The sequence below is a fragment of the Nannobrachium achirus genome (assembly GCF_963921795.1).
Source record: "Nannobrachium achirus genome assembly, chromosome: 22".
NCBI lineage: Eukaryota > Metazoa > Chordata > Actinopteri > Myctophiformes > Myctophidae > Nannobrachium > Nannobrachium achirus.
The window spans coordinates 30,693,247-30,717,892 of NC_137829.1; the positions used below are offsets into that span (position 1 = coordinate 30,693,247).

Genomic DNA, 24,646 nt, shown 5'->3' on the forward strand with positions numbered 1-24,646 from the left:
TTTTTTGTGCAAAACAAATGCTTGCATTGGATTCTCAAAAGATTCTCCAAGAAATTTTGAATTTCAAACTTTGTTAGATGTGTTACTAGACACCTTTACACACACATTAGTGAAGACATTTCTATTATTGGTTTTGTCATATGCATTGTGTAACGTGCATGATGTTCCCTATACCCCACGCACGTAAATCTGACATCTCCAATGTCTCATTTTTGTATTCCTTGTGCCAGTTATGCTTTTATTATCAGCCCATCAAATTGCATGACTTGCAATGTACAATACATGCTCTCTCGCACACGCGTTCTCTCAAAGCAGTGGATTGGTCTCATCTGTCATAATGTATAAAACCTAAACAGTGCCGCTGTCCGTGGTCCTGGGTGGCACATGAGAGTCCTACTGTAGATCCTACTGTAGAATCCTACCCGTGTGCACCCACTCTGGTACCTCTTAAAAGAGTTAAAGTAAGAAAATCAAATGTAAAAGTTCAGGGGAAATGAATGGAATCCTATGGAGAACATGTTGCTTCTCGTACCAGAACAGCGCAACTAGCGGCCAATCAAAGGAACTTTTTGTTCCGTGTTTGCTTCATTTTAAATCCGGACAACTGGACCCCTGATTTAAACACTATTTTTGAACCCCTTCAAGGACCCCCAGGGTGTCCCCAGACCCCACTTTGAGAACCACTGCTATAAGTGTGTTTCCAGACCGTCCACTCCCAAACATAGTGTTTCCACTTCTTGTTATTCACATGGCAGAAAGATTGGGGGGGGGGGGGGGGAGAGAAGCTGTCATTTGCATGTGTAAAACACTGCCTGGAGATTGAGTTGATATGAGCTATGTTTGCTATTTTCCACAGACAACTGAGCCTAATATGAGACCAGGTAGTCAATATTTTTCCGCCATAAAACGGCTCTTCAGGCATAATGAAATATCTCCCATGTTTCCAAAGTATGCCATGTATCCGAGGCATCCATTCCACAGGACTTACGTTCACCGCTGCTTTCCTTTAACAAACCGTTAGTTCCACGTTTAAACCCCTGGAGAGAGGAGTCTAGGCCCGTCACAATTATGACATAATCGCCCTAATCGCTATTGTTTGAGACGATCGCAATTGTTTTGCATAATCATCTTGATCGTTCTAAAATATTTGTACTTTTTTTTTTTCACACATTTTCCGAAAACAGCTGAAATAGCCGATTGTGACACAAGTGAGAACTGGAACACTATAAAACTGACGAATGGGTGGTACTCTCTCCTGATTGGATGAAATCGGCAACCCACCTGACACCGAGCTGTAGAGACAGGAAGACCACTGTCACTGAACAAACGCTATAGCAACATTTACTATCAGAATTTAGAGCTATCACTTTTTAACAACAAAAATGTTGAATGAATGCGTCTAAAGACTCTTTAGACGCATTCATTTGTATGTTTGAAAGAATTTGTACAGTTCTTTTCATAAATCAATGTCCTACTTGTCTTGATCATACTACAGCATCATACAAAAGTTACAGTTTTGGACATTTGGAGAGACATTTGCATCGTATTTGCTATGATTGTGTTGTATTTATATTTTAAAGGTTCATATTTTAGATTGTAATTAGAGAAAATAAAAGATGAGTGTTAAAATGTTTTCATTTACAGCTTTCTATCTTTCTAGCCATTTTAGCGATTTTGATTTCAGTGGGTGGGGGCATAAATACAAGTGGGGAAGAAATATGTAGGCCTATTTTTAGACACAATACGCCAGCGATTTCTTTATTACTATTTACAGTAACACTACTGGCCCCCATAAGTCACATGATCTGCCCATGAAATATTGCGGTGCGTCTTGGGAATGGGCTTATTATGTCTAAAAAGACATATCATTATTAATAACTGTAAAGGGACCCATAAAAATGTGTCTGCGACCCACTAATGGGTCCCGACCCAGTGCTTGGGAACCAGTGATCATGGTGACTCAAATGAGGTGATGTGAATGAATGTGTCGAGGGTAGGGCATTCACGAATAGTGATTTTTAGTATTCAAATTATTCGACCTCAAAGTATTCGAATAGTCGAATATTCGACAGGACTGGCCAAACTGTCAAATATGAAGTAAGCAAGAGGCGAACATTGTGAAAATAGCTGATCTACATGCTCACAACGCCTCGCGGTATAGAGCATTAACAAATTCATCCACCAGGGGCATTGACAACTCATTCTTATGACTTCTTATCTAGCCAAGCTTTATAAACTATATAAAAATAAGCGAATATTCGACTTCGGTGAACAACGTCGAATAGTTACTTTGATATTCGAATATTCGAATATTCAAATATTTGGTGAATGCCCTAGTCGAGGGTATAGAGCAGTTCTTTATCATTTTAACTGTATGGATCATAACAGAAATACATATACAGTACATACGTATATACTGTATGGATCATAACAGAAATACATATATCAAACAGGCTGTTCACGTCATTCACGTCATTAGCAACTTAACAAGATCCAGATGCACACAGGGACAGGCCAGTAAAAGAATCTTATCTTTAAAATCTATTCACTAGCAGTCTAGCACACTGGAATACGGTCATTAGTGAAACACTTCAAGCCAATTATCTTAGATTGCTGCATACCAATTTAAAGTAATTTTAAGGGTGGAAAATGTGTATCAGCAGCACTCGGGGACTTATATAAGGTATGGAGGAGTGTATGGAAAAACACATCTGTTAAGAATCCTGCCCTGTCTTTAAACGTGAAATAAGATGCGTCAAATATTTGGCTCCTCTCAGCGACCACTGGTAAGTGGTGTTGCACTTCTGCCCTCACACCACTTACAGCAGTTCACCCAACAGGTCAGTTAAAGCCAGGGGTAACGGATCATATTAATATGCCAATAACGAGGAAAGAAAACCGTAATTAAAACTGTGTCATAATTTGGCGTTCTCATCATAAACAATGAATATGTTTTATAAGTTTCGAAAATCGGTGTTTGAACAGCTAAATCTGCCCCGTCCCCAAAATTCTTGTTTTGTGAGTATGAAAACCTGCAGATCATGTCTGTCTGTCCGTCCGTGCGTGCGTGCGTGTGCGCGTCACGCCTCATATCTGGGAATGCCCATATATGGACATATTGTGTCAGTCTCATGATAACCAGTGTGGTTGTCGCGACGCGGGGCACACTTGCAAATAATGAATTCCGTACTTGTACCTTTTATGCCCATATATGGAGATCCCTGATGTCATCAATATTAAGCCCATATCTGGGGATGCCCATATATGGACATATTGTGTCAGTCTCTGTTGTTTCAACGCTTCTCTTACTGCGTCATGGTAAACTCACCTGAACTCCACATAAACAAATAAAATGATACTTACATTATATCATTAATAAACAGTGCAAATTTACATTGTGTTTTCTTGTTGTTTATTGGGTACATTGTGTTGCAACCCCTGTGACATAATCTGTGTTTGCGTGTGCGTTTGCGTGTGTGTGCGCGTGCGTGCATGCGTGTGTGCATACAGGTATGAGGAGAAAGCCAAACAGCAGCAGCAGGAGCAGCAGCAGCGCACCAAACTGCTCTCATCAGGTAAAAGACCTGTATTCAAAACTTGATCCCAGTAAATCTACAAATGTTTTTTGCATCAAAATGCAACATCTTTTTGAAGATATTTAAATGGACCTATTTTTTGGCAAAGACATGATAGAGAGTGAAAAAAAAAAAAGACTGTATCAAGTACGTATATTCTAAGTACCTTTTACCAATTATAGAGGGTTTAAATGGTACCGCATATGCAGCTCGGCAAATAAAAGGTGAATTGATCCCAGTGCATGACGGAGGACGATATCACAATAAATTAAATCTCCACGATACGATTATCGTGAGTGTTTTTTTATCACGATAAACGATAATATTGCATATCTATCGTCCCATCCCTAGTCATGAAGTCACTATTCCAACTGGTGAGATACAGTATTCTCTCATTGACAGGGAAACAGATCTCTTTCAGCACATAAACCAACCCAAACTAAACAGATTCTGCCAATATAGAACATCTAAAAACACACTACAGCATTTATTTTTATTTTTATTTTTTAAATACAAACATCAACTTAAGTGATTTCATTTAATTCAAATAATTAACAAAATGGGTCTATGTTGTGATAGACTAGTTACTATAGAGGGTTAGTTTTCCTCCAATCAGGATAGAGTGGGTTCTTCCTCCAATCATGGTCGAGTGGGAGCGGGCCTTACGCGCACCAAGGCCTGCCCCCACTTGATCATGATTGGAGGAAGGCCCCTGCCTGTCACCTACATGGAAACTGAAGCGAAATCACTTACCCCACCTTTAATTGGACTATTTGAGGAGGTTCCATGGGGTCCCCAGAAAAAGTAGTTCATACAGCATCACGATATTTTTAACAACTTTATCCATTAACATGTTGGCTATTCATAAATAACTTCTCTTCTGGGGCTCCCTTGTCAAAAAATAGCCGATCTACAAGCTCACAAGTTGCGACGCGTTGTGAGCTTGTAGATCTGCTATTTTTTGACAAATGTTCCGCCCCAGGATAATGGCTTTTGATTATCGTGATAATATCGTAAATCACGATTTATTTTCTCACAATAATCGTGATATGAAATGTTCACATCGTCCCATCCCCTAGGCGACAGGCAGCGCAGCGCGGCCTCTCCACAGAGCCGGCCGCAGGGAGTGAAGCGCAAGGCCCCGCCCAACCACCAGCAGCTCCTGGACGAGCTCTTCAGCGCCGCGCGGCCCCCGAAGACCAGGAAGCCCCCCGCCGACGCCAAGCCCTGCCAGCCCCTCCCCTTCAGCGTGGCCCAGCTCAGGCTGAAGCACAGTCGCCTCTGCTCCCAGCGCGGGGCGGGGGCCGCGCCGCGGGGCCTCCGCCTTGTAAAGCGGCTGGCCTCTCAGAGCTCCTGGCTGGTTTTACGCGGCCCAAGCCTCATGTTGTTAAATCCATTTCGGGTGGAAGAGGCCTTGCTGTTTAAGAGACTTGTAGAGAATAATATACTCCCAGCAGTGAGTCTGCGTGACCCCGTGCACTTAACAGATGGGTAAGATATCATTGGCCTCGCACCTACAGTACGTGCAGAGGTGGAGTAGGCTCTGAGTTGTTTGAATACTGTAGCAATACCACAAAGCAGAAATGAAAAAAAAAAATATATAATGTATAATATATTCTGAATTTCACATGAGTAAGTAAAAGTACTCATTTTATTTGTTGTGAAACATTTGTGATGCAGCATCTACAAGCTCATATCATGTTGCATTGCATTGCGACACGTTGTGATGCACCGGACCGTGAGCTTTCTCGAATAGCCGCAGTATAAAATAGGGCTTAATTAGTTAATGTATGTTTTGTAATAAATGAATACATTTAACCCATTCAGGCCGGGTACACCTTTTAGTGTATGGGAGGGGCTTACATTACATGTACAGTATGTTGCAACATATTTGTTTTTGTAGGCTAAATTCTGATTTAGGCCTAACTATAGGTTACGTTAGGCCTAAATGGGTTAAATCTGCAAAGTAACTATAACTAATGCTGTCTAATAATTGTAGTGGAGTAAAAGTGCAGAACATGTAATTTAAACATGCACATACTCAAGTAATGTACCTCAAAGTTTTACTTAAGTAGTTCTTCTGTCTGGAAGAAACCTCATACGTCCAAAATTGAACTGTGTTAAAAAAAGAAGCAAAAGTAGCGACGCTTTATGTGGGTCTGCTACTTTTGATGCTCTTGTGTGACGCTGTAGCATGATCAAGTAGATCAAGTTATAAAAAAGATTATGTAGACACTAGACAGCAATGATGTGTACTTTTATTTTGTAATCTCCACCACTGGGTAAGATATGGTTCCCCTCTCAGCCCCTGTTACCCCCTCAGTTTCCTAGAATACAGAGAGGTTTCCTGGAGGCCGATGCGTCCTAATCCAAGTGTTCTGCTAAGCTGCTATAATGCGGAGCATGGCAATCATTCTGGTGTGTTCCTCTAGGGTCCTGGGGGGGGCCCAGCTCACCCAGGCTCTGTGCGGCATGGAGAGAGAGGACAGCTGTGGGCCAGACGGAAGCCTCTCCTTCACCGACCCCAGGCTGCTGGCAAACGGCTTCAGAATCACACTCACTCCAGGTACCGAGAACATTTCAACCTTCCACGATTCCTTCCAGCCCCTGTTAACTGACTCGGCATTCCTCTGATAATTGAATTAATTAATGATAATTCATTATTTAACCACATGAACCCTAGCGTTTCTATTCTGGGCATGTCATAACAAGCGAATGTGTAAAAGTTCACAAACACGTCGCAATCGGTCGTCTGGTACAGAAAAAAAAGTATGGTCAAAAGATTGTATAGGGTTTAAGTGGTTCACTGACTCATCTATAGGGTTTAAAGATGGGGTGCCATGATTTCCCCCTCTATAAAACATGATTATCTACTATTATGATTATACTAGAAGGTAGAATCTTTCCAAAAACGTGTACAGAAAGAGTTAAAATTATGTTTTTATGTGGCCACACCCACCAGTTCATTGGTATGCGTGGTTGTCATGGGTGGTGACCCAGCGGAAGTTAGCCACACCCACATGTGTTGAGTGAATGGTAATTAAGGGAGGGGTTGATTCTATGATGTAATAAGTATGGGTGTTTTTGGAACGGCACGTCTGACCCAGCAGGTGGCATCCTCCAGCTAAAAACCCAAAAAAAAAGAGAATGCATAATTGCTCATAACAACCACACCAGGGGGTCTAATGAAGTACTGTCAACCTCCTAGACACATGAAAACCAGAAAAAGTACAAAACTATGGCACCACCTCTTTAACCCATTTAGGCCTACAATTATTGAATGCTTTAACTAATGAAAAATAGCAGATATACAAGCTCACAGCACGGCACCGAGTGCCGCGCTGCAAGCTTGTAGATCTGCTATTTTTGAAAAATCGTGAAAATGTGTGCACATTTTTCAATATATATTTTTTTAAAAACAGACTTTTGTAACTCAAATCTTTGCTTCTGGGGGGTCCCTGGAACAACATATTTTGAGATGGGGGTCTGCGGCCGAATACATGTAATTTTGGGTGTCCTTGACATGAAAAGGTTGGAGAACAGCTGATTTAGAGGAAGGATTTAGAAGTTGGTTCAAAGATATTCAAAGACTTGCACACATTTTCACAATTTAAAAAAAATAGCAGATCTACAAGCTCGCAGCGCGGCACTCGGTGCCGCGCTGTAAGCTTGTATATCTGCTATTTTTCAATAGTTAAAGCATAAAAATAATGGTTAAAGTGGTTCAAATCTAGCGCGACTCGGGCGCGTTCCAGGTATTTGAGAGTTAAGTGGTTCACTGACTCATCTTCAGATTGTATAGGGTTTAAGTGGTTCACTCATTCTTGATCACTCACTCACGCATTCGTTAATGAATTATTTACACACAAATCAACATACAACTTTACTTAGCCCCTTTCTCACTTCCAGCCGCTAATCCAGTTCCATATTGGTATAATGTGTCAACAATTTTGATTTTGTCCGTCATTCTCACCACACTCAACCAATCATTCCTCTGCAACTGAAGGAGGAATCAAATTCGATTCGATTTGTTTTTATTTCTATGAACAAAACTGCTTCATAAGAACGTTCTTTTTTTTTTTAACAATTCTTTTATCCCACGATTTTCTAACCCGGTGTCTATGCCAACCTGGGGAGAGCCCCGAACTTCCTTCCATAACACCATATATGGTGTTATTGAAGGACATAACATGTTTGAAGGCAAACAGTGTGGAGTATCGTAACCCTGTTTGACAGTTGTCACATGAGTCATGACACCATTTGGTGGTTGAGCTTGTAGATCAGCTATTCTTTTGAGTCGTCACTCTTATATGACAAAGTAGGGCAATGAATTCTGAAAGTATTTGAGGTTTGTGCTGGTCTGGACATCAACAGAATGCTGGGTAATGCTATCAATCATTGTTTGACACAGGGCTCTGCTCTCCTCCAACAAGCCTTTCTTATTCCATGGTTCACACTGTTTAAAGGTTAGAGCATTGTCCAGTTTAATGAACGAAAGACCACTGACCACCACTAATGTCATGGTTCACCTGCACGCACGCACACACACACACACACACACACACACACACACACACACACACACACACACACACACACACACACACACACACCCACCCACAGACACACACGTGCACGCACGCATGCACACACACCCACATACACACACACACAACTAATGTCATAGTTCAGCCATACTTTACAAATGTCAAACATACAGTCCTGAGGAACAGGATTACAGTCCATTATTTGTGACAGAGTTGAATTATTTGCCAAAATGAGACACGTTATGGACTTGGCTATTTTGGAACAACTAGTTTTGCAGCCTTTCAGGTCTAGTTGTGTATTGCGCTGATCAGAGCAACAGGTCACTGAGTTGAGGCCATTTGAAGTACAGCTGTAACACTGCTGTAGTGACCCAGATGTGTGGCCCCAGTGGGGCCCTAATGGGGCCCCCAAGGGCCATATGTGACCTCTGCTCATGGAAAGAGCCCTTAACAGCGTCTCTGCCATGTTTGGTGAAGATTGGAGCAACGCTGCGGATGTTACGTTTGGGACATCCACGGTCAGCCCACCCTCTAGGCCAGTGGTTCTCAACCTTTTCAGGCCGCGACCCCCAAAATAATCATATTTGAACGGGGAACCCCCCCCCACCCTGATGAGCACTGAGAGTTGAGACATTACATTTTGTACTCTGTAACACGGTTCTATTGTGAAAATAGCAGATCTACATGCTCACAACGCCTCGCGTTTCGAGGCGTTGTGAGCATGTAGATCAGCTATTTTCACAATTTCTGCCTTTAATATTTGGCCAATGTTTAATTTGTCATTTTAGATGTATTAAAAAGTCCTTAAATTGTCACTTTAGAAATGTGCAGTTAGGCTTAATTAATTGATTCAATACTTTATTAGCATGGATGAAAACAGCACAGCCGTGCCGTTTGGAAAACAGTGCTAAAAAGAAAACCCAAACAGCCCCTCATGGGGCTTGATTCCATTGTGGTCCTATGTACTCAATTCATAATCTTATACACTTATACTGTATGTTGGTTTGTTTACTGTTGAGTGAGAGAACAATGTTGCACATTAAGTTAATCATCTGGGGACCCCCAAAATAATTTGGGGACCCCCCTGGGGGTCCCGACCCACAGGTTGAGAACCAGTGATCTACTGTATGACTGCAAATTTGGGCAAGGCTTCAGGTGGCCCCATCAAAGCCCCTCTGACTTCCATTATTATCACAAAAGTTAGATATTTTGATTACGGTGACCAAAGGTCCTGCTTTGCAAGGGATTGTCCTGATTTCAAGCTGATTTCAGCTAATGTTTCCGAGAAAGTTCTCAAAAAACACTAACATCATTGACTACCAAATTGTCACCACAGTTAAAATAATTCCAGTACTGGAAAAGGTTTGCAATTGATCAAGGCTCCTGGAAGGTCCTGGACAAATATTTGGCTATGCATAGTTTTTGCCTATTGATTTTCTGGGAGGGTATAACATTACACAAAATATGAGTTGAGTAGTTTTTCCACCGAACTGGCTGCGTGATTGCTGCCTAATGTGTGGGGCAAAAAGAACAGATCTACAAAGTGCTGCAGCGTGACGTGTAGTTACAGTAGCTTGTAGATCTGTTCCTTTTTCACGTGACGTGACACCAACCTGTGCAGTGCAACCTTACTATTCAGAGCAACATGTGAATTGTCGGTGATGAAGCGTTTGCAATTTAACTCCTAGTTATGATATATGGGTTGAACTAGTATCCACTATGGCCTAGGATAGGTGGTGTAGAGTCAGTTCAGTTCAGAAAAAGCTATGGTATGGCAATATGACTGGTGTCTTGCACGCGCGCATTCGCGCGCATGCAAGACACCAGTCATGTTGCCATCAGAGTAATTTGTCAGAGCAGTGAGTTGTGTGCTGTGTGCTGCATGCAGTGAGTTGTGTGCTGTGTGCTGCATGCAGTGAGTTGTGTGCTGTGTGCTGCATGCAGTGAGTTGTGAGCAGTGAGTTGTGTGCTATGAGCAGTGAGCAGTGAGTTGTGCATGTGCAGTGAGTTGTGTGCTGTGTGCTGCATGCAGTGAGTTGTGTGCTCTGAGCAGTGAGCAGTGAGCAGTGAGTTGTGTGCTCTGAGCAGTGAGCAGTGAACAGTGAGTTGTGTGCTCTGAACAGTGAACAGTGAGTTGTGTGCTGTGAGCAGTGAGTTGCGTGCTGTGTGCAGTCATTCTTCATGGAGAGAGGAGTTCCTCAGCTGCGTTGCGGAGAGCCATCACTCTCCCTCCCTGCATGACAACTTCCTTCCCGGCCTGCGGAGGCCTTGTAACTGCCATTTAACACTCCATTTGGAACGCCACAGTGTTTGACTTGGGTCACAACAATATTTATTATTATTTCCTGGAGATAGTAATGGTGTCTGGAGTGTATTAATCCTTGTTGTGTGCTTGTCTTGGCCCAGCTGACGGCCATCTGGAAGCGACAGCCATGGCGGACTGCGTGCCGTTCATGGGAGTGGAAGACCTGAGGGAGTTACTGAACGCCGTTCTCCACAGGAGCGCTCGGACGGTGCGCGAGTGCAGGCCGCTCAAAGTCACTAACTACCTGCAGGTGAGGAAGACTTTGCTTGAATAAAAACAGCAATATCACAATATAGAAATACTTTTATAAGTAAGCTCAGCGGCCTTGTGGTCCCCCCGGGCAGAGCCAAAGGCTATAAAGAATGGTACCCAGTGCCTCCCTGCTTGGCACTCAGGCTCAGCATCAAGGGTTGGAATTGGGGGTTAGTCCCTGTGACACACTAGCACACAAGTGCAGAGGGTGTACTTGAATCATCATGTAGAGGTGGGTGATATGGAAAAATAAGCGATCACGATATTTTTCCAAGCTGTATCACGATACACAATCTTATCAATATTATTTTTTCATGTTGTTTTTTTATGGTTATTTTTCAAGTTACTTAACAGTACAATCACCTACAGTACAAGGTAACAAAAACTAAAAGAAAAAGGAGTAACAGACCATTTAGACCAGTGGTCCTCAATGTGGGGTCCAGGGACTCTCTGGGTTCCCTTTGGTAGGTCTAAATTGACCCTTACAAGTATGTAACTCTGATGACAGTATACAAATGAAACCAAATGGACCCGTTGTATACTGTCAGAGTTAAGGGGAGACCTTGACATTTTAAAGTTTGAGAACTACTGATTTAGACCAAAATGCAGGTTTAAATGAATTCTGCAATGAATCTCTGTATTTATTAACAATTCAACAGGATTTTTTACAAGGCTCCCTCATTGTATCACGATACATACGATATCTCTGAAAAGGCATATCGTGGAGACATTGTATCGTCTCAATGGTTCTTATCGCCACATCGCCCACCCCTACCATCATGTTGTTTTGTGACTGTCCCCCCTTCAGGGCGAGGCCGTCCGATTGGCCCGTCAGCTGCCGACACACCTCAGCCAGGACGATGTGCAGGGCATCCTGCTTCGCATGGAGCGCCAGCTGGGCGACGGCGGCGGCCACGCCTGCATCCACGGGCGGCCGCTGCTGCATCATCTCTGTGACATACCCGACAACCAGGCGGAGGCCACGGCCCTGCTGCGGCTCACACCGCTACAGCTGTGACCAGCAAGCTCTCACTCACCTGCCGGGTTTGTTTATCCACTTAAACCCTAGACCTGGTTGATCAGAGTCATCGCTCAACAGTACATTAAATATCTTCGCTGAAAATAGCCGATCTACAAGCTTATAAAATGGATCTGCTATATCCTGCGAAGGTTTCCTACCAGAATACGGATGCTGGGGATAAAGTAGTTAACGACAAACGTGTTGAAGTTGTTTTGTAAAGTCTGGACATATTCTGTTATTAAAAGCTATGAACAGCCATTAAAATAACGTGTTCCGGGTGTTCTGTGAAATAATAAACAATTATTAGTTTACGAAGATCAGCTCCTTTTGATTTTTTTGGGGAAATTATCTTGAAAAATTGTTGTGTTTACACAATCTTCTTTTATGGTGTTCCCTGGCACACATTTTTTTCATATGGGCTGTCACGATTATTACATTTTACATGACGATTCATTGTCACTCAAATAAATGTTTTTGTCGTTGACAATTACATTTCTGTTTGGCTTGTAGGCTTTGAAGTTGCACATGGTAGATATGACACATAACCTAAATATACAAAGAAATTACTGACATATTTGACAACTTTATACTTAAAAAGAACATTGATAGTAAATAGCCGATCTAAAAGCTCACAACGTGTTGCGATGCGACGCGTTGTGAGCTTGTAGATCTGCTATTTCCACTATTTTTTACTTAAAAGAAATATATATATATGAACAATTTTCAACATGGAAACGATTATGACGATTATGAAAAATAATCCCGATTATGTCAAATAATTGCGATTAGACGATTATGTAATAATTGTGACAGCCCTATATGGGCGAAAATGCTTGAAAACAACTAGACTAGCACTAGCAGATCAATGCTGTAAGTCAAATAAGTCACAGTGTGTCACATCTGTGTTTAGATTTGTGTCACACTGTATATAAAGTCACAACTTGGCTCCAAATAGCAGGGAAATGAAATAGCACTTGTCAACAGCCTCGGCTACTGGTCCAGGCGCATACCACTTAGGCATTGCCACATAGGCATGGATGCCTGGCGGCGTCGCCGGTTCGATTCCCGATCCGGACGACCTTTGCCACATGTCACTCCCCATCGCTCCCCCCATTTCCTGTCAGTCTACTGTCCTATCCAATAAAGGCATAAAAGCCCCAAAACAAATCTTAAAAAAAGCAAAAAAAATGAAATACGGAAACAAGTAAACAATATCTCAAAAGTGTACAGTGTCTCAAAAGTACAGTACTTGAGTTAATGTACTTAGTTACATTACACCACTGCTTTCAGGGTCGTGGTTTAAAATGACAATGTTTGTTTTAATCACACAAACGACGGCACTCTCACAATGCTTGTTGCTCTTTGAGATTCAGAGTGACATGTGAGCCCTGCCTTGACGCGTGGCCAACAGCTACAGTGTAGCCCTGCGTGGCGGAGTGGGACGTTAGTTGGCAGCGCCAGGACAGCCGCGTGCCAGCTATTACCCATAATTCCTTTCACTCAATTAGTGCCAGCTGCTTGGGCCTTTAGTATTGACAGATAGTTGTGTTGCATTAGATGCTTCAGAGATTTGCGCTGTAATTCCACCGACAAAGTTTGAACAAATCCTGGACGCTGTGCTAACTTGTAGCGCCGCCACTTCCTTCACGACATTACTGAGTCATTCACACTGTGGTGGAAGAAGTACTCGGAGACATCATGTATTCTGATATTCTGCTTTTGATGCCAAAGTGTTGGCATCAAAATAGTTACCGTACCAAAGTAAAAGTAGTACAAAATGGGGCTTAATGGGGTATTTCACTTGCAAACAGGTCATTCTAAAACATCTACTCAGGCTTTAAGTTTACGTTTCTTGATTCAATATTTAGATATTTGATGTTCATATGATCAGACACGCCCCCTTCCTATCTTTCTCAAATCATTTACTAGGAATGTAGTACTGTACCTCGATCAACAAGGCTTTTGAGATTGGACACGATCAGGGCAGCGCTGTACCTGCCACGTTCGATTCCTATTCTCTTACATTTTTTGCAATGGTAAAATGCAATATGACAAATCTGTGTCTTTTGTCAGCGCGCCTCGTCACCCAATTCCTCCTCATTCCAAAGCAAACAAGGAGATAGAGTGATTGAGTAGTGCTGAGTAGCAGTTATCCATACAGCTATATGATCCCCCACTCATTCATATGGACACTGAATCCCAGCGCATGCAGGGGGAAGCAGCCAGAGCTCTGGTGCTATGATAATATTATAGTTAGGACAGTGAAAGGTCACACCGCGGCGCACAGCTTGTTTTTCATGGCCTGGCGCTCTGAGCGCGCAGATGGCTTCAGCATTGCAGGGTGAGAGGATTCTGTAAAGTGCCTCTGGGAGGGGAACGCATGCCTCCTTCTCCTGGACGAGCGCTCGCTCATCGCTCCCTGCTGCTATGTGCGTCTTCCCCCGAGCCCCGAGTGGCCAGGAGTTGCGTGCCGCAGCAGAATGCGCGGAGAGGGCGTACGTGCGCCTCGCCGCCCCCAGGGGGCATATCACGCAGTGGTGGGGGGGAAAAAAAGTAATACATGTTTTTACTTTAGTGAAAGTATCAATACTGCAATGTAGAAATACTCTGTTACCGAGTTAAAAGTCAGGAAAGTTTTCAAATAAATGTAGTGGAGTAAAACTAAAAGTATTCCAGAAAAAAACCTCAAGTACAAATACCTCAAAATTGTACTTAAGTACAGTACTTAAGTAAATGCACCTAGTTACTTTCCACCACTGCATATGTGAGCGATTGAGGAGGATTAGCTGACGATCATCTTTTGACCATGTGACCCGCCACGTGTGAAAGGTCAGCGGCGGTTCATCTGTCCCAGCTGTCACTCAAAACACCTGTTGCCTTGTTTTTGACATTTTTCCCCCCGTAACCGAACAGAGTTCTCTGCTAATGGTTAAATGGAGAATGGATCGTTCTTTTGGTCGACTGGGAAGGACTTGTTGAATGTCACACACGGGCCTAGCGGCCAATGGGACTCTTAGCGGCCACAGAACCCCGGGTTCAGGTACATATCGTCACTGGGTCAGTCACGTATTCTCCTGTTACCGTCCTTATGTGCCAGCAGGATTCAGCAAGCAACCGTATCTCACTGCGCAGTAACCCAACACCTTTAACAAAGTCATCAAATCCAAAATAAAATGACATGAACTATATTTAACCCCCTTCCCGCTCTATTTTGGGATCTGCGAGGAGAAGCGCTGGTCACATACAGTACCGTGTACAGAAGGCAGGCAGGCAGCATGCAGGCACCACCTGTTTCTGTTTAGAAACAGGACACTCGCTGTAGGTAGAGAGAGAATGACAACGTCTAAATGTCCTTTTGTGGGGGCACAGACTGATACGCCTCTCTTTTTAAAGGAAAGGGGACAACTCTATATTGATATTCACATGCAAGTCCATATGTACACAGAATAATCCTTAAAGGGGTTTACATGGTTTTAATTAATCAGCTGTGAGGTTGAGGTTCTTGAAATCTGATGCAAAACTATCATGACCCAGCTTCACACACGCACGCACGCACGCATGCACGCACGCACGCACGCACACACACACACACACACACACACACACACACACACACACACACACACACACACACACACACACACACACACACAGACCTAATCAAGCATCTTAAAACCACAAGCCGTGCAACACTCCACAGGGGAACTACTATAATTTATTTTTTGCTGCATCTAAGTGTTGTTGTTTTTTTTTTCCTTCGGCGGGTAATTATTGGCGGCGGCGTGCTGTGACTGCACACTTTTAGCCGACCACAGAAGAGCCATTCGGCCGCTTTTACGGGCTTCAGGCTCACTAATGTGACGGTGCTAAAAAAGATGCAGGTTTGCAGGTTGTGGGAGAATTTACAGCCACACCACATTCAATTTCACGGGTCACAGGCGTCCTCCGTGGGTCACGGAGGCTCCTGGTTTTAATTTTTAATCACTTGTCAACAATTCCCACAGCAACCTTTTTGAAGTTAGATTTCAAGGTAAGCTGAAATACCAGAGAAAGCACTGGAGAGTAAACCTCAGGTCATTAGAGCGCAGGGCAGTGGTCCCCAACCTGCGGGTCTGGTCCCCGCAGGTGGGCCGCCAGGATATTGCAAATGGGTCCCCAAATACTTGGCAACAATAAGGAACTTAAAACTTCAAATATCCAAGTGGGATTTTAAACGTCAAATTGAAAGCCGTCTCCGATTAAATCTATTTTATATAAATTGCAGAAACCAGTGCATGTCTGTCTGTCTGTCCTGGGCAGAACTTGGGGAGCGTCTGAACATGGCATGTGTGTGTGTTGGATGATTGTCAGAACCCCAGCCTAAAAACCACACATGTCTGTACATCTGTCTGTCTGTGTCTCTGTGCAGGATGCACTTTAAAACCACAGTTTTAAAGAAAAAAAATACCATGTTTTTATTTTTTTTATTTTACAGTAACGATGTATTATCAATACATTCGTAGTGTTTTGCCAATTATTTGGGGGCCCCAGCGATGGGCCCCAGCACGCTGTGCTACTGTAGCTTCCAGCCCGATGCTTCTAAAACAGACATGCCATCCATTTAGCTCTCTAATTCTAGGAAAACCCTGCCTGTCACATGAATGTCAGTCAGTCAGCCACGCAGCCAGCAGATCCTCGTATAATTAACCGGGTGTAGTAATCTGTAAAAATGTACCATAAATATCATGTGTGAGAGGTCCAGAATCCATCCAGGTCCCTGACACATACCTGACACAGCGCTACATCCGTCTGTGGGAAGTGCCGTGGCCAGAGGCTTTCCACAACCCAGGAACATCTATTCCTCATCACCTGTCAGCCTGGCTCGTCCCCGGGGTCTGGCCTTGGACCCCGGCCTGTTCGGGAGCCACCGGCCCCTCCCCCCGCGAAACAGAGATTGATACAGAGAAGCATTTGGTAAACAGGGCTGGAAGCGGGGGACGCCGCAACCTGTCCCCGCGTCTACCCAGACGTCCAGTAGCTTCACAAAGCCATTAATCATGCAGCGTTTCCCCAGAGGTCAATGGTTCTTGGGATGGGGAATACTTGATTCCTTCTCCTTAAGTGGAAAAGCAAGCGCTGAGCAGACGGGAAGGATAAATCAGGCAGAGTGAAGACAGGTACCTTCCAGCAGCACGACATCTGGCTCTCACCTGGGCCCAGACAGACCTTTATTGCTTTTCATTGCTTTCCTTGGACCCAGGAGAGGTTTTCACAAAACAAGCTGTCATCTGGCTGAGATGATGATGCTCTGCTTGTGCACGGTGATTACAACCTGTGCACAGCTGTCTGGAACGTCACACTCTGATTACATTAAGAGCTCTCCCCCGGGTGCGCGATGTTTAAGCGGGCGCTGCTGCTGCAGTGGACGGTACGTGCACTTTGCTCCAGTGGCTTCTGAAACATTTTGTCTAGGACCCTCACACTTATAGATGTTGTGCCCCCAAAGAGACTAACACATTATTCCAAATTGTTATTTTTTTGTTGTTGAAAATGGCTGATCTGGCAGTGCGTTGTACCTTGACAAGTTGAGGTTTCTGGCATTGTCTACCTGAGGACCAAGTTGGGTACAATGCATTATGCATGCCCCACCATTTATGCAAAGCCATTTGTACATAGATTGGTAGGTAGGTAGGTTGGTTGGTTGGTAGGAAGGTAAGTAGTTAGGTAGGTTGGTGACCCCCCCCCCCCCCCCCCCAGGTTTGTGCTTCTTTGAGCGGTGCTAACTGCTCCTACATCTGGCTCTGTCTGTATGTATGTCCCACTCTCTGCTCAGTGGCCAAGCTTCACAGGATGCTTAATGAAATTAACTTATTAAAAGCTCTGCTCACTTCACACTGGGTGTGATCTGTTATTAGTGTGGTTGCCTGACAGGGTAACACATTATAGTTCTAGGGAAACTTTATAGACTTCTAGGGTATATAGACTATAACCCTTTATAGACTTTCTTTCCGCTGCCATTGGAAATGGCAGGGTAACTCCTCAAAAATGACATAACTTTATTGATTACTAGGGTAACCTTTCCACTGCCATTGGAAATTGATGGAATCAAAGGGAGTGGGAATCAATAGGGAATCAGTAGGGAATCAATTGGTCAAGCTTCACATGACAGTTAGCTTACTGTAGATTATAGTCAGCAACCGTCAGCAAACACACTCTTTATTTATTTTTCTGGACAACCACCATCAGATTCCCACTCGGCACTGCACACGCCTGTGTCATCACTGCACACGCTTGTGTCATCACTGCACACACCTGTGTCATCACTGCACACGCTTGTGTCATCACTGCACACGCTTGTGTCATCACTGCACACGCTTGTGTCATCACTGCACACGCTTGTGTCATCACTGCACACGCTTGTGTCATCACTGCACACGCTTGTGTCATCACTGCACACGTCAACGGCGACACATCGTCAAGTTTAAGTCAATCATGCCCGAGTAATGCCCGGGACAGACACAGACACACACACACACACACACACACACACACACACACACACACACACACACACACACACACACACACACACACACACACACACAAAGACAAACACACACACACACACACACACACACACACACATGCACATACACACACACAGGTTCTTGTTTTCATTCATCGGTCAATTCATAGATAGATTTCAGCAGAAAGCACCGGGCATCCTTCCCTCTAATTGGAGGAGGGGTGTGTTGTTTTGAATATTTGAGGGAGGCATTTACCTAATTGAGCCCCTCGCCCCAGTATATTAATGACGCTCATAAGGGCTGGAAACAGGTGTTAATTTTGTGCCTTTTGGACAGTTTGGGGAACAGGTCTGGTCCAGGGGTTTGGGTGCGTGGCTGCTGAAGCGTGTCATTGGAGGATGTGGCTTTTCCTGTCAGCAGCATCACTTCTCCAGACGGACACTTCCATGCTCCCTACATCTGTCTGCACAGAGTCCAGATGTTTGGAGCACCTGGCTAACACATCCCACTCCCCCCCCCCCCCCCCCCCCCCCCCTCCCCTAAAAAAAAGGGGAAAAAAAAGGACAGGGCATTCCCCTCTGCTCCCCAGATGTGCTGCCTGGGGAGAATCTTATAGAGTATAGAAAGAGTACTGACCGTGGAAGCAATAATATTTAAACGCTTTTTAGGAACAGGTCAGTGTAAGAACTTAAAAAGACAAATTAAACTTGAACCTTAATGCTGCAATCTGCAACTTATTTTAATGAATAAAACAGCATTTTAACCAATCTGTAGGGTAGGTTAATAGAATATAACTGTATGGTAGAGTATGTTAATACAATATAACTAGTACTGTATATATCTGGTACAGTATGTCAATATGCTATAAATATAAGTCCTGTGCCCGGGGTGTGTGCACAGGGGTGTGCACAGTATCTGAGGGATTGAATGTATAGGAGTCTCAAAGTAATGTTGGAGTGCCCATTGGGCAGACTTTATGCCCATATGTTCCATAATGGAGTGCCCGTTGGCAAACCTTTAAGCCCATACATGGAGTTCCGTGTCCAGGCCAGTCTGTGATGTCAGTACTATAACGTCAGATGATGTCAGCATGCAGACAGGCGGTTACCATGGCGGTGAAACTGTGTAGTATCAGTGATGTCAGCATGCAGATGGTCAGACAGACCATTCTCTATGTTAATATGATGGAGGTGGTCTAAGTTACCATGAGAAATGTCGTAGCTTGTCTGTCAGTACAGGAAGTGATGTCTCGTGGCATCACCTCATCAAAGATCAAACCCCGGATACCAATACTGTCACTGTGACTTTTTGATGTCATCAATCCCAGGCCTAACTGGCCCAAAAGCCTGCTTTACTCTGATTTACAATTAATTAAGTCCATATATGTATATGGATATATATTAATAAAGGACACCTATGCCCATATATGGAGATTCCCAGGCATCAAACCCAGGCCCTAACTCACCAAGGCCCTGCTTGTCTTTACTAATTAACATACGTTTTATGCCCATATATGGAGATCCCTGCCCCAATGTCATTTGATCGCTTGTTCCAGAGGTTCGAATGCAAGGTAGGACATCAAAGCTACGGACTGCAGCTTTAATTTACTTTAATTAACAAGAGCCCTAATCCAGTAACCCCTATTTACACCACAACATCCTCAGGGCTTATTTAACTCTGACTGAGAGATACAAACCCGTAAGGGTCCATATGGACCCTTAGGGTTCCCTGAACCCCATGTTGATCATGTTGAGACAAGGATGTTTGACAAGGTTGTCGTGGCAACCAGCATTGTTCCATTCCCTGGAAGGACTAGGTGGGAACCTATGAGAGATGTGGAGAGAGATGCCCTCCCCATGGCAACACATCAACTCTCATGCCATTTATCAATAGTTGTTTCCATGACGGCGCATTCTGCGCTGGCAGCCATCTTGTGTACGTGCCAAATGAGAATTCAAGAATGTTAATTTCAACAGGAATGCCCCCGTCTGTCGTTGAAATTCTGCAAGCCCTGCGCGACGGGAACCCCGTCCAATAAGGAGGACTCCAGCAGTGGTGGAAGAAGGAGCCGACTCACTTTTCTTAGTTTTCTTTTTGTTTTGTTTGAGAACCACTGGTCTCCACTACAGTCCACCGATGAGTGAGAAGAAGAAATGCTATTTCCATTAATTGATTGATCGAATACTTTCTTAGTCAGAAATGTAAACAGCACGTGGTATTGATTGATTGATTGAAGAATTTATTAGAAGGTTATTGCATCGTAAAAAGTACAGTTTCATGACAGTACAAATCACTGGTACAACAACAGTGAATGACACCTTTTTGATACGGGATAGTGTTTTCTGCAGAGGATTCAGTCCGAGTGTATCAAAGGGTGCGTTCGGAAATGCGCACCGGGTGTGTGCTCAGTGTAGTGAGTGCCTAAACCTAACCCTAATCCTAACCCTATAAAAATATGCCTAAACTTAACACTAACCCTAACCTTAACCTCAGTAAAACTATGCCTAAACCTAACCCTAACAACACCCGGTGCGCATTTCCGAACGCACCCTTTAATACACTCGGACTGAATCACCTGCAGAAAACACTCTCCTTTTTGATACATTTACCTCTCCTTGTGGTCTCTGATAGCTTATTTCTTTTCTTTTCTTTTTTTTTCTTTTTAGTTTTGATAGAAACCTAGAATAAAAAGGAAGGATATAATACGGGGGCGTGTCCCAGCGTGGTACCGGGGTATTGCACATGCGCAGTGTAACTGGAGCTGCCATGGTGGAGTGTTCCAGCAGAGGCGCTAGATAAAAAAGATCATGATCCGTTCTCAGTAGAGCAAACACTACCATTGAATGTGGGTGGTACCAGATCAGGCGTTATTTGGAATCACACATGAGTTCTTGGCGGAAGCCACTCGTTTTCGTTTTTCTATTCCGACCAGGTTAACATTCACCAGCGACGGGGCGCCCGCTGGCATGGTGGTCAAGGCGCATACCACATACTAGGCTGTGATGCCTGCTGGCGTCGCCGGTTCGATTCCCGATCCGGACGACCTTTGCCACATGTCATTCCCCATCTCTCTCCCCGTTTCCTGTCAGTCTACTATCCTATCAAATAAAGGCATAAAAAGCCCAAAAACAAATCTTAAAAAAAAACATTCACCAGCGTCAGCAGGTTAGCATTATAGGTTAGCATTCACCAGCGTTGGCAGGTTAGCATTCACCAGCGTCAGTTTTACTGGGTTAAGTTTAGGTTTAGGTGGTCGCACTTCTGCGTGGTCCAAGTGAACACAAAGGAGCACTCCCTAGCTCAGCCAATCAGAAGCCCCCGTGGGGGGGGTTTGCCCAGAACTCATGCGCGATTCCAAATAGCGCGTTGCGCAGGCACAGCCCAGCCCTGCCCTTTTACCTGTTTGTAAGAAGTGCCATCTCCAGACCATCTGTACCGTTTTTACTATGATGAAAGAAATGCAAATGCCCCTTTTTCCTTGCCATACCTGAAGGCAGCATTCAAGAAAATTGCCTTGTCCAAACACTCCTGAACTTGGTATGCAGCATCTTATGTTGAAAGAATTTCCCTCTCTGTGTAGAAATCCATGCCGTTACGCCACATCTCCAGTATTCACTTGATTATACTGTACTTAGTTTAGTGTGGTATCAAGTACCGAAAATAGCCGACCTCCAAGCTCTGCGACGCGTTGTGAGCTTGGAGGTCGGCTATTTTTGATATTTCTACCAAAGGGTCCTTTTAGATATTTCAGCCGGGGAAATCTCGCTATTTCTACGTCCAATTATTTTTACTACGGGGGTCGTCAGGTTACCTACTCACCAGCGTCAGGGTTACTGAGGTTAGGGTTAGGTTTAGGCATAGAGGTTAACATTCACCAGCGTCGGCAGGTTAGCATTTCAACAGGTTAACATTCACATGCGTCAAAATACTGGGACGTATAGAACAAATGTTATGTCGAAATATCGACATACTCCCATTTCAGCCCCAGTCTCTCTAACATTCACTGCAAATCATCTTAGCGTATATAGCTTGTTGCTTTAGCAGAAATAGAAATAGAAAATATATTTCTATATATTATTTCCAGCTTTCGTTACTCAGATTTCGGGAGGTGTAGTTCCAGTATATATATATACGGCTATACTATAGCATTCAGAGATTGTGGAATAGTTGTGTGGCTGTATGCTAGAGTAGTGAGGACCAGTCATCACCAGTGGTTGAAAATGCGTAAAGTGTACCTTTATGGTCAATGTACTCTTTATGTATACTCTACTATGTAGGCCTACTCTACTTTCCAACACCGGTCTCCTAGCTGCTATTTTTGCCTTACCAAGCGAGAAAGCGGCGGCAACCACGGGCCGTCTGTAAGGTGCTTTACACATCTGCGAAGAGAAAACCCTGGTCACGATTTAAGCTCCCTATACGGACTGCGGTTGACATTAGCTCCTTTCGGAACCCCTCACTCCACTGCTACGCAGCTCCGAGATGGGGTTCCTACTGGTAGCATACCGGAATCCTGCGGCTGGATCGCCGATCCGCCGTTAGGGAACACTTCTTACCTTTGGTGAACACTCTATCCAAAAAGTGACCGGTCTCTATTTTTACTTCTTTAAGGTGGAAGAAACTCGAAGCACTGGGGTGAAATAAAGTTTTTATATCGCTCAAAAGATCAGCCGGTTCTGTGTTTTTAGACATTCCGGAAGTTGTGGCCGCATAGGGAAACATTACTGCCTCCCCTGGTCACGTGGTATATACACAAGTTACACAAGGGGGAAAACACAGAACCGGCTGACCTTCTGAGCGATATGAAAACTTTATTTCACCCCAGTGCTTCGAGTTTCTTCCACCTTAAAGAAGTAAAACGATTATAGATGAATAGAGACCGGTCACTTTTTGGATAGAGTGTTCACCAAAGGTAAGAAGTGTTCCCTAACGGCGGATCGGCGATCCAGCCGCAGGATTCCGGCATGCTACCAGTAGGAACCCCATCTCGGAGCTGAGTAGCAGTGGAGTGAGGGGTTCCGAAAGGAGCTAGGTTGACGTGGACGTTCCCGCTGGGATCAATGGGGATCGCACCGTGGTGGAGACACTACCTGTATAGTAGGTGTTGAGCCACGTGCGTGGGACGTCTCTAGATAAGCGACCCCCCGATGTCCAATAGGAATAGGTCACAACACAGTTCATGGCTGTCAGAGTAGAGAGAGAGTGAGGCTTTGATTGTGCATGCCACACGTGTTAAGACAAACTTATAGCTAATTTATACATAGCAATCACTGAAAATAGCAGATCTAAGCCCACGTTAGATGGCTGTCAATCACTATCTCGCAACATGCTGTGGGCTTGTGGATCGGCTGTTGTAGACACGCAACACCACCGTACGGCAGAGCATAAGTCATGTGACTGGCACAATACGGTCTTGTTAAACACACTGAAGCAAAGCCATGCCCCCGCTGACTGGCAGCGCTCCCAAAACTGTATGAGAACTGAATTTGACACAAAAGCTTGAAATAGTTCACAGTTTCCATCCCAAAAGCGTGTAAATTAATCTGTGTGTGCGTGTGTGTGTGTGTGTGTGTGTGTGTGTGTGTGTGTGTGTGTGTGTGTGTGTGATATCATGTCATTTATGTAGACCATACTCAGGGTTGCCAACAGGACTGTCAGAATCCAGGAGATTTCTATTTTTTGTAAATAATCATCTACATATTATATTATATATGTCACAGCCCCTTTGACCTGGCCTGTAGGGCCTGTGGTGTCCATATGGTGTTCTCCCTGTATATGTGCTTCTCCCACAGAGCCTATGGGTGTCGGCCAATGAGCTTGATGATTAGGTGCATTGGGAGCACCTGGCCAGTACTCTCTGGAGCCCTACATAAGACTGGGTGGCAAGCCAGTCTTCCTCTCTCTGTCCAGACGACAGCACCTCTTTTGTTTGCTTCCCCTTATGTTTGAGTTTGCACACTCTTCAACACCCCACACTTAGCTGGGGACCCACAAGCCCAAAAGCCCAAGGAATAGGGTAGGACCTGTGATTTTCTGCCGTACTTTTTATTTCTGTTTTATCTATTAGTTTGGTCATTAAGGTCCACAGAATGAGAGGCCTGCTCTGCCGGAAACATCGCGAAAAAGAGTTATGGCCATTTGTACTGTATATACACTGTCCCACTGACTCCACTAGAAATATTAAAAAATGGAAAAGGGGTCAAACTAGGGGTTCTTAATGATTTTTAATCTGTAGCAAGCATTTGTTTTGCATAAAAAACATTGCTTGGGTTAACTTTCGGCAGCCTAAAACTGTGAAAAGTGGATAAAAAGTGATGACATCACTTTTGACTGTTTTGGGGGGCCGATATCTAGCCCAAGGAATGTTTTTCATGCCAAACAGATGCTTGCAATGGATTCAGAATCACGAAAAACCCTTAGTTTGACCCCTCACATGCTAC

The 24,646-nt window shown here is 44.1% G+C and overlaps 1 protein-coding gene across 1 annotated transcript in view; it reads left to right on the forward strand.

Moving 5' to 3' along the window:
- The window catches only part of pms1 (PMS1 homolog 1, mismatch repair system component), a 47,271-nt gene extending 35,256 nt beyond the window's left edge, over positions 1 to 12,015 (forward strand). Inside the window, exons 14-18 of the mRNA XM_080753643.1 lie at positions 3,511 to 3,575; positions 4,655 to 5,066; positions 6,008 to 6,141; positions 10,529 to 10,677; positions 11,488 to 12,015. Coding sequence (XP_080609769.1) covers positions 3,511 to 3,575; positions 4,655 to 5,066; positions 6,008 to 6,141; positions 10,529 to 10,677; positions 11,488 to 11,697 — 970 coding nt within the window. The 3' untranslated portion in view covers positions 11,698 to 12,015. The remainder of the gene's footprint in view (positions 1 to 3,510; positions 3,576 to 4,654; positions 5,067 to 6,007; positions 6,142 to 10,528; positions 10,678 to 11,487) is intronic.
- Positions 12,016 to 24,646: the final 12,631 nt, after the last annotated feature.